General features: G+C 34.6%; 2 protein-coding genes across 5 annotated transcripts; one reads left to right on the top strand and one right to left on the bottom strand.

Moving 5' to 3' along the window:
- Positions 1-411: 411 nt before the first annotated feature.
- On the bottom strand, positions 412-10,599 carry LOC132140781 (uracil-DNA glycosylase-like). Of its 4 annotated transcripts, none has more exons than XM_059549751.1 (7): positions 10,406-10,599; positions 9,631-9,825; positions 9,448-9,543; positions 5,461-5,579; positions 3,614-3,702; positions 956-1,134; positions 412-824 (listed from the first exon to the last, which is right to left on the bottom strand). In XM_059549751.1, the coding sequence occupies exons 1-7, from the start codon at positions 10,502-10,504 to the stop codon at positions 684-686; spliced, it is 918 nt and encodes a 305-aa protein (XP_059405734.1). In that variant the 5' UTR covers positions 10,505-10,599; the 3' UTR covers positions 412-683. The 4 variants fall into 4 exon arrangements, with proteins under 4 accessions (XP_059405734.1, XP_059405737.1, XP_059405738.1 ...); XM_059549754.1 differs by having other exon boundaries at positions 5,482-5,579; XM_059549755.1 differs by having other exon boundaries at positions 9,631-9,822; positions 10,402-10,542.
- A 3,514-nt stretch (positions 10,600-14,113) lies between these two features.
- Positions 14,114-15,169, top strand: LOC132140278 (homeobox protein SEBOX-like). Its single transcript, XM_059549078.1, has 2 exons — positions 14,114-14,299; positions 14,390-15,169. The coding sequence occupies exons 1-2, from the start codon at positions 14,222-14,224 to the stop codon at positions 15,044-15,046; spliced, it is 735 nt and encodes a 244-aa protein (XP_059405061.1). The 5' UTR covers positions 14,114-14,221; the 3' UTR covers positions 15,047-15,169.
- The last annotated feature ends 4,146 nt before the right edge of the window (positions 15,170-19,315 follow it).

Here is a 19,315-nt window from a genome sequence, read left to right as displayed (position 1 = left end):
TTATTCCATTACTTTTTTACTCACAATTTTTACAGTGTCCCAACTTTGTTGGAATCGGGTTTGTAGCTGCAGCTTTTCTTCCAGTTACTGGATCTTTGGAACCATTTGTAAACATTTGTAAAAAGTGGAAATATTCACTCTGAAGATGCTGTTGCACTACTATCGCTTTAGGAACTTTATTTTGTTAATCCTTTACAGTTTTAATTACCGGTACTGGAGATCCACAGAAGGCATTGAGAAAAACCAAGGTGGAGATACTGGCAATGCTACTGTAAGACTAATATTAACATTATTAATACCTATTTGCTGAGTTTGCTTTTCTATTATCCATCCAAAGCTTTTAACCTGAGATTTTCCTGAGATTTCCCATTCTAGTTAAAATTATACCATCAACGCAAAGTGCACATAACATTGTGTAGAAAAATAGTTTATTGTGTTAACAAGCATTACAAACATTCGCTATTAGTGTTGTACTTTTAAAACAACAACAATAACATCTAAAAGGAAAATATGGAAAAATGGACAGAACTTTAGTAAAATAAACCAAAAACTTCTCTTGAAAAAGAATATATATGTATTCAGAACGAAGGTATGGGTCATTTTTGCAGGAAATGAATATAAACAAAGGTAACTTTTGAAACAGGGCAAGATAGCATTCCACCTACAATCGCAAATGGAAGCCATCACAAAGCTTTCCAGTCAATGGGCTTCTTTCCTGATTTCTTCAGCAGTTCATTGGTCTTTGAGAAATGTTTACATCCAAAGAAGCCACGGTGAGCAGACAGTGGCGAAGGGTGGACTGTTTGCAGAACATTGTGTCGTTTCTATAAGACAACAATAAAAAAAAACTAAAAACTGACTGTCTGTTTGGAATATTTATTGGATATATTGAAATATGTTCATATATTTAAGCTGGATATTATTTCATTTATAAACAAAGAATCACACAACATACCTTGTCGATGGCAGCCCCCTTCTTTTGCGCATAAGAGCCCCAGAGAATAAAAACAAGACCCTGCATGTTAGTGCTGAGCCAGTGTATCACAGCGTCAGTGAAAGTCTCCCACCCCTTGTCTTTGTGAGAGTTGGCCTGGTGTGCACGCACAGTCAGCACAGCGTTCAGCAACAGAACTCCTACAAAAGACATTCATGAAAAAATGTCACATTTACATGCTCAAGAAAATTAGCTTCTATACCTATGAGCAAAATAAATAAAATAAAAATAATAAAAAGGACAAAGGACATGTCTTCAGAATTAGCATACATTAATTTAAATGCAAGTCATGGATTTTAATGGGACTGGCCAACATTTTCACATGATTTGCTAAAGTTTCAGCACCTGATAACATTTCATACAGGTAGAGATGCCATTTTGTGTCCTCACTTTAAAAATTAAAATGATGGCTGGATCAGACATCTTTCTATCCACTGACTTACAAAAAAAAAAAAAAAAAAAAAACCCCAACAACAACAAAAACACTGCCAGAGACAAACTGCTGGATAATGGATAAATTGAAGTCAACTGTCAACTAGATGAATTGCAAAAAGAACAACTGGTCATGCAAATTAATTGGGGCTGATCCGAATAACACTTTTTGAGCTTCGAAGCTTCGATAGTAATTAACACTGAATATTGGAAGCTTCGGAGGGAGGGGCTGAACATTTCTCTCTCTAATAAAAAGGCAGGAATCTACAGAAAACCCTACAGAAGAACTTGACTTTTAATATAGACAAATTATCATTAGGCTGGGCTACCGTATGTTTTTTTTTTTTTTTTATGGCTGCCGTATCGCAAGTATTTTTCAAGTAAATTAGGTGCAATTTTTTTTCATGTGTAAAATTACTGATTAACATGGAGGACATGTTCTTTTTTTTTTTTTTACACCAACATTATACTATAGGCAGTGGTGCACATAATTTTTTACAGCATGGTTGGAGATTTGGTTTGGTCCTCACACTGCATATAGCGTGATCCATTAAATATAACTATAAAAAATGAATTACTAATAGTTATAATATTATTGCACTTTATTTAGTTTTTTAAAATAAAATAATAGTAAATTAAATAATAATGTGTGATAATATTATTAAAAATAAAAGGCAATCCTGGTATTAAATACAAATACATTTACCGTATTTTCTGCACTATAAGGCGCACTTAAAAGCCTTTAATTTTCTCAAACAACGTCAGTGCACCTTATAATCCAGCGCGCCTTATATATGGATCAAGGCACTGTCAAAATGTTGACATTCCCTTTAGCACAGCTCCATCTAGTGGATGCATAACGCAAACCCAGTCAAACGTTTGACTGCAGTATCTTCTACTCTATGCGCCTTATAATCCAGTGTGCCTTATAGTGTGGAAAATACAGTATTTTATAGTAAACTTAAAAATAAAATGCTAATATTTACTACTACTTTCTTTGTTTGCTTCTTTAAGAAATTTCGCTTTACGTATTCCCCAATTTTAAGTCGATTTGGATAAAAGTGTCTAAAAATATAAGCGTTTTCATTATATTCAAACTTAAAATCAGCAGGCTTTTATTTTGGCAGGTTGCCGGCAAGTAAGTATCCGCGCTTCCGGATTTACCACTGCTGCTGATTAAAGAGCGTCAGTGTATGAATGTCACAGTTTTGCATTGTGCTTTGAAAACGGCATGGCATAGCCTAGATTTATGCTTTCAGGTTGAAAATAAAACTTATATAGTACAGTTTGTGATCTAAAATGGTAATTGTGTATTAACAGCTGTCAACCATGTCGGTACGCAAATGCGCTGTCAGAACGTTTATATACATTTTTTATTTTGGTCGCACATGCAGACCACTTATCTGCACCCCTGACTATAGGCGTACAAGTTAGAGAACATAGGTGATTTTTCTCTCAATGTGCTGTTGTATTGCCTTTGTCTTGTCCTCATGCAATTTAGGGTGCTTTCACACTTGGTTTGCTTGCCTGGTCCGAACCAGAGCAGCAGCAAACCCTACCAGAGTTCACATGAACTGTAAACCTGACCACCGTTTTTAAGCTGACTCGGGTACGGTCCGTGGGTGCACACTGGAGTTCGGAAGACAGTGTTCAAATCATCCAAACGAACCAAACTCTAACGTCAATCGAACCCGGTTGGGCAACAAAAGTGCTAGTGTAAAAAGCACCCTTAAAGTGCTCCCACATCTGAGGTCTTTGGCATTTTTGCCTTCTCTTCCAGATGAACTGAATCATGACGTTCACCCATGGGCGATTTATAAGCTGCTTTTCCACTATCGGGCCGAATGTGTTTCATTCCGTGCCGATCCGGGTCAGTCAGCACTGATACTTTCATTTTTCCACTATGGTGCTAATAAGGGAGCTCTTTGGAATGCAATACAAATGCATCAGTCGTTGCTTTGGTTGTGTTATAAACAGAGATATGGACGATTAATCAGATATTTCTGTTTTTGGGACTCCTTTTTTGTTAATCTGATATTTACTTTGTTCAATAAAAAAAAAAAAAAAGGATGAATGAAGGTCTTATAGGTTTGGAACATCAAGAGGGTGAGTAGGCCTAATTAATTTTTGGGTACACTATCCCTTTAACATGTACTCCGTGAAGAGGAGAAAGTAGAGGATGCACACCTTGCTTTGCCCATCCTGTAAGATCTCCGTGACCAGGTTGCTCAAATCCTTCAATGTCTGAAGCCAGTTCTTTAAAGATGTTCACCAAGCTGTGAACAGAAAAAGTGTCATAAAATCATTGTATCAAAAAACTAACAATCATCTAGCCCATATTCTTGTGCTTTTATGCTCAGTGACTTTTAAAAGACAAGAGATATGATTAGCAGGACAAAGGCCTGTAAACGTAAGATGCTAGAATATAATTTGTCACTCAGTGGTTGTCTCATTACTTTCATTGTTTTCTACACTTAAGAACCTGAGTGTTATGCTTGACAGGAATTGGTCTTTGATTGCCTTTCTCAACCTGGAGGTTTTATCCCAAGGACACCAGGTCCTTCTAGATCCAGCATTACTCCTCATGGTTTTTATAAAGCCTAAAAACCTACATCCACCTCATCTGTAAATCTGGAACTCAAAAGACACTGTTTATCCCAACAATACAGTAACATAGCTAGCCAAATGCTAACAGTATATTTAGACCAGGGCTTCTCAATAGGTGGCTTGCGGGATACATTTTAACATTGAATAAAGCACCTGAGATTATCACTGTCATAGTTTGTCGTTTTAGCTGTCGTATCTTTTTAATAATACAGTTTCTAAAACAGAATCCACTGTCGCTGTCATGGGTGGTTGGGACAAAAAAAAAAAACAACAACATTTTTTATTGTGTCAAGTCTGGTTAGGACACAGTGTTTCAATTTGACAGTCAAAGTTTAAATTTTCTGTATCTAAATTCAAAAATGTCTATAAATGTTTGAATAAAACAGACTACTGGGGGGAGTCTAAATATTTATCCAACAATAATAATTTTAATTCTCTCTCTCTCTCTCTCTCTCTCTCTCTCTCTCTATATATATATATATATATATATATATATATAGTTGTGGCCATTTAAGAATTTATTTTCTTGTATATTATTTATGTCTAAATATTATTTGTTTGTGGTAGAAGGGAAGTGGAAGAAGGGAAGTGGGTCAGACATAATTTTTTGACCACTTCATATGTTTTGTTTTTAGAATTCTTTTCTTTGGAACATATTTCTTTTGGTATAATTTGTATCTTAATTTTAATGCATTTTTTTGCTGGTCAGTTATTTGTCTAAATAAATGAAATGAGGAATAAGCAAACGTTTCACGAAATAATGTGCATTCAGAACAAAGCCCGCTACCATGCTTCAGCGGCCAAAACAAAGGCAGAAACAAATACAAATACATACATATATATATATAAAAATCAGGGCGTCCTATCCTGATTCAGCAGGGACAGCGTTCTTAAGAGTTTACCTCCAAACCTAATTAAACACTGAAGAACCAGCTAATCAAGGTCTCCAGAATTACTAAAACGTTTCAGTCGAATGTGCGTTAGATCAAACTTAGATTCTAGGCTTCCAGGAGCAGGACTGGACACCTTTGGACAAATCTTTTGGATATCGTTGACTTGATTGCAAATGATAGCACAGATAATATTTAAACTGAACTGAGCTGGATGATGACATCACTGAATTAAATGATGAACTGCCTTGAACTGTCATTTTGGATTATTGACACACTGTTTTCCTAATTAATGTTGTTCAGCTGCTTTGACAATCTGTTTTGTTTAAAGGGCTATATAAATAAAGGTGACTTGACTTGAAAACTTTGGGCTTTGGTCCTCCAGGGAACTGAATTTGGCACCCATGAACTAAAGAAAACATTTATACTATGAAATTAGTATTTGAAACATGTCAAAATAAGGTACTCCAGTCTGTAAAGCTGCTTTGAAATTATGTGTATTGTGAAAAGCACTATAAAAATAAACACTGACTTGACTTGATGACTGCAGGGCAATACCTTGGTGGAGGCGGCACAGGTCTCTGCACGCTGAAACAAAGCCCATGAGCCTGGTTAGGTCCATGATAAGGATCCTGGCCAAGAATCACAACCTTAACCTACCATCACAAGGAAAACATTATTATATTCTTAGAAAACCATGCAGTATTTAAAGAGCAAACACCTTGGCATGTTTTGAACATAATTTTGTACAAATGGTTAATAAAATTACTCAAGGCAACTCTCTAGAGTATCCGGAATGGAATATTTCTAAATATATCAGTTTGACTACACACTATCAGATGAGAACATAATCAGAATTGAACCGAGTTAATGACATCACTGACTTCTGTAGAGCTGCTTTATAGCTGAATTTGTTTCATAACCGATTAATTTGATTGGTTCCTAACTGTCATTTTTGAATGGATATATCTTTTAAAAATGACCCATCAATGCTTAGGATTACACTTGCATACAGACCCAAACATCAAACCTCCAAGATGTCTGTTAAATTGATAGTTCACCCAAACAGAAAATCCTGACGTAATCTACTTACCCTTAAAGAGTTAGTTCACCCAAAATTTTGTATTGTCATTATTTACTCATCCTCATGTCATTCCAAACCTGTAAGACCTTTGTTCATCTTCAGAACACAAAAATTAATATATTTTTTCATAAAATCGGAGAGCTCTCAGACCCTGCATAGACACCAACGCAACTGCAATGGTCCCAGTCCCTGAAATGTAGCAGGGACATCAGTAAAACAGTCCATGTGACATCAGTGGCTCAACATCAACTTTGCAAAACTACGAAAACAAAAATAACTTAATTTATTCAACAATTCTTGTCTAATCACCGTTGTTTACATTCAGCATGCTTGTGTTTTTTCCTGAAAGTAAACAACACTGAATTGTGTTGATTGTGTTCTGAGGAAAGTGAGCACAAGTGTCATGGTACTCTCCAAAATGGCCGAAGAGGGTAACTGGGGGAGAAGAATTGTTAAATAAAGTTATTTTTGTTTTTCGTAGATTCACAAATTGAAGTTGAGCCACTGATGACCCATGGGCTGTTTTCCCAATATCCTTGCTATGTTTCTGGGACTGGGAACATTTCAGTTGTGTTGCTGTCTATGGGAGGGTTAAGAGAGCTCTCAGATTTCATCAGAAATATCTTAATTTGTGTTCCGAAGATGGACGAAGGTCTTAGGGGTTGGAACAACATGAAGGTGAGTAATTAATGACAATTTTCATTTTGGGGGTGAACTATACCTTTAAGTTGTTCCAAACCTGTATTACTCTCTTCAGCAGATCTTCTTTTATGTTTCTCAAAAGTCAGTCATGCAGGTTTGAAACAATATGAGATTAAGCAAATAATTCCATTCCCTTTTAGGGTGACCTATCACCTTAATAAGCAGGTCACTTGGAATTGATAAGCTGATTTAAAAAAAAAAAAGTTTTTATACATTCTAAATCATAAACATCTTACAGACATTTTCTAAATGTCTGTTTAACTACTGACTGGACCATGTTTCAGAAAAATACTGCTGATTATCAAATATACAAAAATGCATCTTAAAGCTGAAAACATGAACAATCTAATTAGTTATCTGCAATTATAAGCCTGTGTGTGCAATGAAGGGATGACTGTAAAGCTAATAAACAAAAAATAACAAAACTTAACATCATGTGGTCTTTACAAGTAAAAGAAAGAACATAAGCATTGCGTACAAGTTATGCTTCTGAACAACCATCTTAACCTGGCTATAATGTAATCAGTCAAAAAAATAAAAATAAATTAAGAGCCATTGGCTTTGTGGTCAGTTTTTTTTTTTGTCACAAGTTTTGCTATGGATAATAGGCAGTGTTGGGGAGTAACTAGTTACATGTAACGGCGTTACGTAATTTAATTACAAAATAAATGTAACTGTAATCAGTTACAATTACTAAGAAAAAATGAGTAATTAAATTACAGTTACTTATGAAATTTTTTAAGATTACAAAGGGGATAACATATGAATATTTCACACATCCACATACAGATTTAAATGATTTCTTCTGAAACACACGGTCAGTACACTTGAATCAAAGCATGGACTAGTGTCTGTGAATATTAAGCCGCAAAAGACATTATGAATCCTGCACGTTCTGCGTGTCTGTGGAAATCAGGCGCGGACCGGACATCGGGAGAACCGGGACAATTCCCGGTGGCCTGGCAGACGATTTGCCCCGCTATTTTAATATTATTATTGTATAATTGCCTGCCGAATGTACAAAAGCGATCATTTCCGAATCCGCCATTCGATAATTAAATCTCTAATAAATCATGGATCGGTTAGTCGTGACTCGTGCGCTCTCCGCGCCTCCGCCAAACGGTTTGGATCAGACTCCGAGTAATCAATGCGAGAAAGAGAGACCGGAGTGGACTGAAGCGCACAGCTGGAGTAGAGAAGCGCCACTTCTGTTCAGGGTTTCAAGTGCAGGTCAGTTTCATCTGTAAAGATGCTATTGTAGTTTTGTATTTGTTCACTTAGTCAAAGAGCAACAGCACATTGATCACACTCACTCAAAATAATGTATAAACGACATCAATATTATCTATTGTAATGTTACAGTAGTAATTTAGCTGAAAAATAATGAGATTTTATTACAACTACACCTTACGAAAATTAATGTTTTAATATTTTGCTACAAATCCAGAGACAAAAGGTTACTATTGTTAAACCATGCCACAAATTAAAAAATATTTTACACATTTATTTATTTAAAAACAAATACAAATGGTAATCCATTTGCAAATAAATAAAACACGGTTAATGTACTTTTTTATAATAAAAGCATGGTAAATTTTTGTAAGGGAAAAACATGATTAGGATTTTTCTATAAATATATTGAAGTGATGCACCCATTTTGACATGTAGGCAATTTAGAAAGTATAGTTTTGTTAAATCTTGAGTATTAAAGTCATGAGAGAGATGGATAACAGGGCAAAATAAAGAGACTGAAAAGAAAAATGGAAGTGAAGGTGCAGTTCAGGAGAGAACTTTTAATTATTTTGCATGTCCCCAAACTAAATATTTAAAACTTTTTTATGTGAGGTCCATAAAAAAAATAGTGTTGTCCATGAATTTGTTTGTATGAGTTTGAGATTTCCTAGTCTGAATTTTTTTCCCAGTCCACCCCTCATGGAAATTGATGCAGACATGCGGTTTCATTTACTATACATAGGCCTACTGAAGCTCGGAGTGTTTTCAACCTCTGCCGTCTCAATATATTAGTACATGAACACATAAATACAATCTCTATCATGAATCACTTCATGAGGATTTAACTTGTTTTGAGAAAACTATCATCATATACAAAGAGCAGCAATGTTTCAGGATTTTAGTACACAGAATAGGAGGTATGCTTATTAGATATAACATATTTGAGTTGATGTATATGCTTTTATTTATTATTTTTTAATTAACTATTTTTCTTTCCAAACTATTGTTAGAAGCAGTGTTTCCTGGAATTATGCAAAGATTTGGTTTCAAAAAAAGTTTCACTAAACAATTTCTTATGATTTTAAATTTGCATTGAACTTCAGATCAATCTTAAAGTAAAATGCAGAACTAAAGTCTGATTGTGTGGTGGATGTTCAAATTTGATCATCTTAATTCAAGTGATGAAGGATGGTGAAAGTCTGACAGTACTGAGCTCTACTTTAAGGTTAAACCTGCATGGTGTAAATGTTTGAAAATTATTAACGGTTGCAAATAAACATTTATTAGAGATTTTTAAAAGTCATCAAAAAGTAATCAAAGGTAATCAGTTACATTACTTTAATAAAGTTATTGAAAAAGTTACACTACTATTACATTTTAAATAGGGTAACTTGTAATCTGTAACCTATTACATTTCCAAAGTAACCTTCCCAACACTGATAAGAGGCCAGAAAACAACCAATCATTTTGACCTGCCTAACATATGAACATGATACCCAACTTACGTCTTTTATGTCACATGTTTGTGTCCAGGTAAAAACTTCATTTTCAGGTGGATAGATGGTGTGTTTTTGCCTCTCCTCAGCAACAAAAGACATTAACTGTGAAAGTGAAACACTATTGTATTACTCTTCATTTCCGAAAGTCAGAAATTAAATAAGTTTTTCATGTGTTAGTTAGTTACTTACTAATTTAAAGTAGGGCTTTCCGAATTCTGCGCTGAGCGCTTTCTTCCAGCTCTCTCCAATCCCGTTCGGTTCAGCTTGGTTTGCAGCGAGCCTTTCCAGAGCCGCCTTCTTGTTTTTGGATATCCGTTCAAGTTGCGCAGGACTCAGGGACAGTGGTGATGTAACATCGTCGCGCTCCAACTTTTGTTTTTTCTCCTGAGACAATATTTTAATATATTTGGTTGAACTCAGTGTTCGCTTGACAAAAAGACCGGACATTTGTACATTTAAAAACCTAAGGCAAACTATGTTGGAAAACATTGCTTATAGGATGTTTTCTCAAAATGCATCGGAGTTTTGATGCCAATTTAAAGCGTAAATTACATGCAAATGATACGATAATATTTAGCCATTTACCACGTGGTGCATTCGCGGTCATAATTCAAGAAAATCAGTTAACTTAAATACAACCAAGTTAAACTAACAGACGTGATATTGACGTTAAATTATTTCGTTTTCACTGACTCAACACATTTTCGCACTAAGTTGTTTGAAATAATCCGCACTCTACACTAGTAGAGTTTGTTTAGGCAAGTGACGTAAAACTACTTCCGGATTTGTGTAAATTTTAGCGGGAAGGATAAAATAGCGAGGTTTCAATCAGAGCCTATTCTATTTTGCTAAATAAATGACAACATGTTCAACAGATAAATAAAACACAGCCACTTTCATTCATAATTCCTGCGAAATGTGTAGGCATATCCAGTCACGTCAGAATAAAGCCTATTTTACTCACATGATCTGTTGCATCCCCTAGGCATGTAAGTATCTCGTCCAGATTTCTTTTTTTGGATACTGGCGAAAAAAACGAGGTGATACTTTTCTGTCCAATCATTTCCACAAATAAAATGATTATTTAAACGAAACAAACTTTAAAAGAACGATACTCTGCGTGATAGTGTTTGAAGGGCTGCTGTACACTACACTACACTACACTACACTCCCGCCAGCTGGACGTCTGTGACGTAGATTACGTGAGGGCGTAACATGTGACAAGATAATGGTTGTTACACTGAAAACTTAAATGTTACTTTTGTGACGGCACACTTTATGTTAAATATAGATGGAAAAAAGCTCTGTAACGATTGAACTTTTTTTTTTGTGAAGTTGTTTGCCAAAACATTTGGAACCTACCTAGTTATGTTCCTCTCAGGGGGGAAATCTGAATAAAAATTCTAATATTTTTCTTTATTGCAACTCAAATTCTAATATTCAGTTTGCTCTTGGTATATACATAACTGCACATTTTTAGGTGAGAATCTATACTGTCAGTTCTTTTGGTAGACAATAAATATGTCCACAATGGGGACAAAAAAATAAACAAATAAAAATAAAAATAAAAATAAATAAAATGTCAAAAACTACGTTTAATGTTTAGCCTCATATAAATGTTTTTTTCTAGCTTTTGTATTATTATTTATTTATGTTGCTCTTATTGTAAGCCTATATCGGTGTAGTTAGTATAATGTAGCCTAAGTTGATTTTGGCATAAATAATAATAAAAAATGCATGATGTTGGATGGCTATCATGTTTTTGCACCTTTTATTTTGTTATGTAACTTTTTATATATGTTACTATTATTAATATAGCATAATAATTATGGTTATAATTTCTTTGATAAGAGATAATAATAGCACAACCAAATAGGAAAGAGATACCTAATAACGAATAAAAGGGAAGAGAGATAGCGCTGCACCGTCACGTGAAAGAACCAGGAAAGAACCCCACAATGGACACAAGACAATATCGTATGAAAAGTAAAAGAGAGACATGTAAATATAACCACAGCGACACTGTGTGGTCACTGGTGAAACAAACATCAGCAAAACCCGTAACCAAATGATCTTCTTATCTCCCAACAAAGTTTAATTGTTTTCTCAAATGTGATCATAATTGTCATACAGGCCTATTGAAGTTGTAGGCTAACATATACTTTTTTTCTCACACACACACAATACATTTACATACTTGTTCACTCCCAATGTTGTCCAAATATTGAGCAGCACGTACAGGAGAAAATGTTTTACTATTTTGAACGACTGTAAGGCTAACAAAAATAGCCTTTTTCACATAAACTTAAAATGGAACAAAAATAGATAGCCTAGTGTTCAAAGCGGAAATGAAAATTATTTAGCACTTCTGTTAGATGTTATTAGAAAATAAAAGACTACAATTATAACTCATTAAAATAATTAAATATTAATCTATACATATAAAAAAAATGTGTAGCGTAGCCTACTCAAGCCACTTGGTTTGATATTCTACAGGCTATTTATAATTCAGGTGTGGTTTAAATAGGCTAATTTCCTTCTGTAAAAATGAAAGAAAGAAAAAACACTAATAATACAAATACATAAAACAGGCAGTCCCTTAAGAAAAACAGTAAAGCGAGAAGCAATAATCAGAAGGCAATGTTGAAGGTATAAATGTGTTAAACAAACAAACAAAAATAAAAACACCCCAAAATTAAACGCTTAACATGAATAAAACACTTCAAAATTATTCAGTTCTAAACTAAACTTTTGAGTAAATTTTATGCGTTTGGGTGTCTGCATTGTTGTTTGTGGTGGTGGTGTTTTATCCTCTGAAAAAAAAAAAAAAAAAAAAAGCTTCTTTCAGAGCTGACGTCCTCGTGCTGGTGCTTTCTGATGTTGTCCGTCAGTAGCCTGTCCGATAGTTCATTTCCCTGGTGTGTTTGTGTTTCAGCAGTAGCCTAATAGGCTGTACTTGTCGCTGTCAATAGGCTTTTGATATCAAAGCGTCTGAAATGGCCTATGTGTATTCTACATGTATTGGGCTATATTATATAACAGAAGGGGTCAGATTTTTTTGTGAAGTTTGCCTTAAAATCGAATTTAATTGAAATTATCGGAAAGAGATCATCTTTACCCAAACTGTTGCACATAGGCATATTAGCCTAAATTTAGGTGGTAAAAAAAAAAAGACTTTTGACCTGAACGTGATGGAGCCTCATGCCGACAAAGTTCAAAAACGCACAGATTATTAAAGTAATCTCTGGTTTAGATTACTGTTCATTCGTCGTAGGCTACACTGCTCTTAATCCGAACAAGTAATATCATCCAGATAATAATATGTCCCTGGATATTACAAAACGCGTCAAGAATAGGTACTGTAAGATAGATAGATAGATAGATAGATAGATAGATAGATAGATAGATAGATAGATAGATAGATAGATAGATAGATAGATAGATAGATAGATAGATAGATAGATAGATAGATAGATAGATAGATAGATAGATAGAAATGGGTTCTGCTGTTTAATGTTTAACTAAAATCAAAAGTGCATGCTCTTCACAACTTTTTTTTATCATTTTGAACTTAATTTCGAATTTGAACTGAATTATTGATGTAGATAAATTTAGCAGAAATCACTTTTTTCCCACAATTATTCCCGTTTTATTGTAGGTGTTCATCTTCACGAATTTGAGGGATCTCTTATTTTGTACGCTGTTTTATAGCTAATTGCTTTGTTTAGGCTATTTCTTGTTGCTACCGCGTAATTATTTAAAATGTTCCACATAATTTTATTAATTTTATTTTATATAATATTTATATAAAAGTGCATTGAAACAACTTGATCGAACACCTCCAACATTTTCTGTGAACATATCTTCGACATCCTTTCATGTGAGACAGAAACAGGCAGGTGAAGTGTGTGGTTATTTGCCTGATAAAAGATCTGATAGACAGCTGCGCCCATCAGACAGAATCTGAATCTCTGCTTTCCTGTCGACGCGGCAGATAGGAGATGGCTATACGAAGTTGCCAGACATGTAGAAGGATTATCTTAGTGCGGGTGGGGGATCAAAGTTGAAAGCTTTTTTTATTCTTCTTCTATGATTTAAACTGTCGCTGTGCCAGCGACGACACCTTGAAGTGCGATATGAGCGTATGGGTGTGAAAAGGGACGAGTATAAAGTATGTGGGTTTAAATGCTCTATGAAACACATCAGCGTTGTACTTGGGTCAGGATTGGAGATTCGGGAGAGATTGCGCTTCACTAAACTTCTGTTTCAGAATTAAGGACTATGGCATTATTTTATGATCAATCGTTCGACTTGGTTAAAAAAATAAGCGTGGAGACAGAAAGAGATTTTATCTTCAACACAAACATGGTCCAGATTACAGGTGAGAATATATCGTTTGAACACGTTATGCATGTTGGATTGATTAAGGCTAAATTGGATAATGGAATTCTCATTCGTTTTATTATAAATTGTTCTTATCTTTATTTTCGCCTATTTATATTTTAAAAACGAATCTAAAAATAACGTTCTATATAAGAACTTTTACGACAAAAAATCTTGTAAAACATTTTTTACTATTCTAGTCGATATTTAGTCGGTCCTATTCCCACTGTGTGTGTATTTTCTGACAACATTTTTCTAACTTTGATCTTTAGGTGTAACAACCAAGCATTCGTTGCCTTCTCCCGAACTCGAAAAAACTTACCATGCTGAGGGGCAAAGAAAAAGAAAGAGGACGATTTTTAGCCGCGCTCAATTGTCAGAATTAGAGCGCGCTTTCATGATTACGCCATATCCAGACATCACTCTGCGCGAACGACTGGCTGCACTCACATTACTTCCAGAAAGCAAAATCCAGGTAAAGACTAGAGAATATGTGTATTTTTATTATATTATTTTGTCTTGATTTTATATTTTATTCCTTACATTTATTCCTATTCCTTTGCAGGTGTGGTTCCAAAACAGACGAGCTCGATGTATGAAAAGCAAGAAACTGACTACACCAGTTAGGAGAAGTCCAGGCAGGGAAGTGAGTTCTAACTCTATACCTGTAGCAGCTTTTCCACCGACCCATCTTGATTTAAACCCAGAACAAAATTCTGGCTTTCCAGAACAAAGAGAAAGACCAGAGGCCAACAGAGGCCTGCGTCACCATCAGGAAAGCCTTAAACCAGTTCTGAGTCCCTGGTCTCAAAACCTTCCGCACCCAATGCCACCCCCTCCAGACATTTCTCCAGACCTACCTGGAGTTCTACAGTGGGGCAACAGACACTCTGAAACACCTGGAGTGTCATCTTTTTCCAATTGCCCATCAGACAGGTTGGCTCAATATTCATTCCAAAACCAGTCAACCAGTCACTGGCAGATTAACTGCTTTTCATCTCACCCTGACAGTTTTTTTGGACATCAGTTGAAATCTTACTGTACTGCCAATCAGGCCATATATTCTTCCATCTCTGTGGACCAAGTGATTCCTACACATCAAACCAGTTTGGAGGAGGCACTACAGAGACAAACTCTTGCACATTACCCTCAGACCTCATTGGGAGATATCTCTGACCTCATATACAAAGCAGCTGTAGTTACCAATCTGGAAGACTGCTAGAACAGTAGTTAATAGCTTACACTTTATTTATTGTTACATAAACACTATTGTAAAATAATCTCTCTGGGGAACCAATTGATGTGTCATTAAGGTTGTTAATATGTGTTACTAAAACATGTTTCCTTCCTTCCTTTTTTTGATATCATGAAACTCTATTTAAGGGTTGTCCAAATAGATTGTGAAAATGTTGCTATTATTGTTATAGTTTGTCAACTGCAAAAAAAAAAAAGGTTGTTCCTTGTTTGTTTTTGATTTAATAACATAATTTTGGTTTTGGAGAGTATGTCTTTCGGTGGGTGTAAAGGGAAAAGTTTCCTCTGTATTCTATTAGTAGTAAGATGTTCACATGGTGTGCATTGATATTTATGTAAATTAATCACTAACTAATCTATTTATTTACATTCATTGTTTACACAATCAAAATTATTTAGCCGATTAAAGGTATCTTTCTAATAAAAAAACTTTATGTGTGGCATTACATTTGTATTAAAAAGAATTTGACAATACCAATTTTTCATAAGAAAGCATATTTGTTTGCAAAAGAACTATTAACTAATACACAAATGTACTAATGTACTAATACACAAATCAGTTTCAACTAATCTTTTATTCATAACATCAAAAGCATTGAGGGTTTTAATATGGAATAATCCCCTACAATATAAAATATGTTGCAGTAGCAGGATACAGTAATGAAATCTAAATTACACCTCACCAGAACAAAAACAAAACCTGAGAATATACAATAAATGGAAAAACAAAACAATAAATGAAAGATAAAACAATTTAAAACCTCAGGGCTCATTGTTTTATCAGCTTATGGGTCTTAGATTACATTTGGATTTGAAGATCCAAACAGAATATTACTATCAAAGTAATTATGGTGAAAATAGCAGGGACCTCCCAGGTTTCCACTGACCTACTGGACACTGATCTTTATGTATCATAATCATCTCCACAGCAAAATAATCTTCAAATAAAGTATAATAAATTCTCATAATCCGAGTGTCAAATCTACAGTCATACTCTGTTTTGTGTGTCAGCTTGTATGTGTGTGTTCCTGATGTAGCTACATCCTTTAATCCAGGGGATGATATTGAAGGGATAAATGCTTATTTTGTCAGAACCAAAACAGGAAATATAATAATAATCATATACAGGCTGATCAATACACAGTGTTAGGTGATCTATCTATCTACCTGTCTACCTATCTGTATAATTCTTTAACTCCTTCAAGCCATTTCTCCTCTAGTTGTACATGCACTCACTCAATTAACATATCCCCTCACACTGGTGTTTCCCCTTAGCATTTAGACAGGCTCGTATAACCCCACTACTTAAGAAATCCACCCTTAAACCATCTTTTTTAGAGAACTACAGACTGATTTCCCTTCATTTCATTGCAAAAACACTTGAACGAGCTGTGTTCAACCACACACTAAAAAAATGTTGGGTTAAAAATAACCCAACAACTAACCCAACTATGGGTTAGCATAGCACCTTCCCAACTGTGGGTTATTTTAACCCAATGATTGGGTTAAAACCCAGCTGGGTTAAAAATAAACAAACAGTTGGGTTAACTATTTACTTTTATTCATGAGATTATTTTAATGAATAAAATACATACAATATTTTAATGTTTTCAAATACAGATGGTTTATTTAAGTAGAAAAACAATAAATCTGTTTTAAAAACAGTTTTTAATTTTTAAATGACAAATGTACTCCATATTGGTGAGCCTAGTATTTAATATAAATATGCATAATTAATTGCATGAATTCAAAATACATCAGTGAACATTTAGAACACATGGCAAATAAATGTTGAAGTAAAAATATATAAAAAAAACAAACATTAAATTCAAAACAAATATATACATACAATATACATAAATAAAAATACACGGTGAATTCAAAACACAAATATGCCGAAACAGCACAAATATTCATAAAAAGTGCATATCCCGTATAAAAGATGCAAAACAAATGTGCATATACAGTACACCAAAAAAAAGGTGCACATATGGTTTACCAAATTAAAAACCCACACAGGTGCACATATAATATACATTTAAAACACAGATGTGCACATACAGAAATATACAACCTTAACATTTGTGCAAATACGGTATAAAAAATTTAAATCACAAATGTACATATTCAGTATACCAATTCAAAAACTACACAAATGTGTAAACCAAGGACATACCTTTATAATACTTTAATAAATAAATATATCCTTAATAAAAAAAGGCTACAGTTTACACCATATGCATTGTTATAAACGCCTTAAAATTATAGTTCACCCAAAAATGAAAATTCTGTTATAAATTACTCACCATCATGTCATTCCAAACCCATTAAGACCTCTGTTCATCTTCAGGGTACAAATTAAGGTATTTTTGATGGAATCTGACAGCTCTCTGACCCTCCCATCAACAGCAAGGGTCCATACACGGCCAACATCAAGAAACAAGGCAAGAAACAAAGCAAGGAGATTGGTAAAATAATGAATGTGTCATCAGGGATTCGACTGTAATATTAAGCTATGAAAATACTTTTTGTGTGAAAAAAAAAAAATATATATATATATATATATACTTTATTCAATAATTCTTCTCCTCTGGGTCACCCAAGCGCCATTTTGGAAAGTACCCACTAAACGCAAACAGCTTATTATGTTCTGTGTCAGCTGCACTATGCGGATCATTTTACATATTATTTTACCAATTTCCTTGCTACGTTTCTGGACATTGATCGTGGTAGTACCCTTGCTGTCTACGGGAGGATCAGAGAGCTGTCAGAATGCATCAAAAATATCTTAATTTGTGTTCTGAAAATGAACGGTCTTACAGGTTTGGAACGACATGAGGGTGAGCAATCAATGACAGAATTTTCATTTTTTGGTGAACTAACCCTTTAATGTGTTTTGGCTACTGGATCTACTGATGATCAATAACACTGAATACAAAGTTTTTTAGGAGGCAACTCCACCAGGAGTATTATAGACTGCGTGATGCAAGAACTCCCAAATAAGAGCAGAGATCTTTGGGTAGTTTATGTCATAGATGTAGAACATTTTGAAGCATTCATTCATTGCTTGAAATAAGGTCTCCTTTTCAGCTGCCTCTCCATTGAAAATGATGAAAACTTGGGAGGAATTTCCTTTGTCTCCAAACACCAAGACATGTGGATCCAGACTTGTCTCGTGGTTGAGGTAGTGCACCATTAGTACCAACCCTGAAAGAATAAGTAAACCTTAGTTGGCATATATGGTAAACACAATATTCTCGTCGCTTCATAACATTAAGTTTAAACCACTGTAGTCATGTTGACTATTTTATGGGTTTGGGATAACATTAAGGTAAGTAACTTAATGAAAGAAATGCCATTTTTGGGTGAACAGACCCTTTTATGCTTTGATCTTTTGAGCAAGTTACAGGCAACTGTGGCAAATAACTAATTTTTGGTGGTGGAAGGAGAAAAAAGTATTGGGAGAAACCAGGCTACACCAGATGAGGCAGTTCATTATCATTAACCAACAAGTTGATGATTTGAAAAAAAAAAAAAAAAAAAAAAAAAAAAAATATATATATATATATATCACTAAATTAAATAATTACCGTACCTTGATATGTTGCTATTAAATTGCAGAGGTTCCGCTGTTGTAATCTTTCCCTTTCATTTTTTTTTACCTTAAAGGGTTAGTTAACCCAGATAGCAACATTATGTAATTAATAACTTACCCTCATGTTGTTTCAAACCCGTAAGACCTCCGTTTATCTTTGGAACACAGTTTAAGATATTTTAGATTTAGTCCGAGAGCTCTCAGTCCCTCCATTGGAGCTGTGTGTACGGTATACTGTCCATGTCCAGAAAGGTAAGAAAAACATCATCAAAGTAGTCCATGTGACATCAGAGGGTCAGTTAGAATTTTTTGAAGCATCGAAAATACATTTTGGTCCAGAAATTGCAAAAACGACGACTTTATTCAGCATTGTCTTCTCTTCTGTGTCTGTTGTGTGAGAGAGTTCAAAACAAAGCAGTCTGGATATCCGGTTCGCGAACGAATCATTCAGTTCATCAAATCGAACTGAATCGTTTTAAACAGTTCGCATCTCTAATACGCATTAATCCACAAATGACTTAAGCTGTTAACTTTTTTAATGTGGCTGACACTCCCTCTGAGTTCAAACAAACCAATATCCCGGAGTAATGCATGTACTCAAACAGTACACTGACTGAACTGCTGTGAAGAGAGAACTGAAGA

Source organism: Carassius carassius, chromosome 5, assembly GCF_963082965.1.
Source record: "Carassius carassius chromosome 5, fCarCar2.1, whole genome shotgun sequence".
Taxonomy (NCBI): Eukaryota; Metazoa; Chordata; class Actinopteri; order Cypriniformes; family Cyprinidae; genus Carassius; species Carassius carassius.
Note: the sequence above shows the minus strand (reverse complement) of the source record. Positions and strands in the feature narration are given on the sequence as shown.